Raw genomic sequence first — 776 nt, forward strand, 5'->3', positions numbered from 1 at the left:
TTTTGAATTTGTGGAATTTTGGAATCCCAGTGGATTTTTGGGTTAAATTCTGGCATTTTTGGTCCATTTGTGCCCAGTTTGAGATGCTGAACTTGGGTTTGGGATGGAATTTTGATGGAATTTCTTTGGAATTTTGGGGTTTTTTTGGGAATTTTTTTTTGGGAATTTGTGGAATTTTGGAATCTCAGTGGATTTTGGGGTTAAATTTTGGCATTTTTGGTCCATTTGTGCCCAGTTTGAGATGCTGAACTTGGGGTTGGGATGGATTTAAGATGGAATTTTGATGGCTTTGGCTCAAATTTTGGGGTTTTTTTCTGTTGTTTTTTTTTTTTTTTTGGGAATTTGTGGAATTTTGGAATCCCGGTGGATCTTTGGGGTGAATTTTATGATTTTTGGTCCATTTGTGCCCAGTTTGAGATGCTGAACTTGGGTTTGGGTTGGAATTTTGATGGATTTGGATCAAATTTTGATGGATTTGGGTCAAACTTAGGGTTTTTTTTGTAGGAATTTTTTGGGAATTCTTTTGGAATTTGGGCAGTTTTAGATTTTTTTTGATTTTTGGGTTAAATTGTGTGAATTTTGGTCCATTCGTGCCCAGTTTGAGATGCTGAACGCGGAGCTGGAGGGGAACCAGGACTTGGCCAACTCGCGCATGGCCGAGCTGGAGAAGCTGCAGCTGGAGCTGCAGGCGGCCGTGAGGGGACAGGAGCGCCTCAAGGTGACACCGGGGACATCGGGGACATCTGGGGACACTGGGGGGACATCGGGGGGATTGG

General features: G+C 42.8%; 1 protein-coding gene across 1 annotated transcript in view; it reads left to right on the plus strand.

Moving 5' to 3' along the window:
• The first annotated feature begins 566 nt into the window (after positions 1 to 566).
• The window catches only part of LOC120508655 (E3 ubiquitin-protein ligase BRE1B-like), a 14,042-nt gene continuing 13,832 nt past the window's right edge, over positions 567 to 776 (plus strand). The window contains exon 1 of the mRNA XM_039722466.1: positions 567 to 718. Coding sequence (XP_039578400.1) covers positions 605 to 718 — 114 coding nt within the window. The 5' untranslated portion in view covers positions 567 to 604. The remainder of the gene's footprint in view (positions 719 to 776) is intronic.

Source organism: Passer montanus, unplaced genomic scaffold (assembly GCF_014805655.1).
Source record: "Passer montanus isolate IOZ18808 unplaced genomic scaffold, ASM1480565v1 scaffold485, whole genome shotgun sequence".
NCBI lineage: Eukaryota > Metazoa > Chordata > Aves > Passeriformes > Passeridae > Passer > Passer montanus.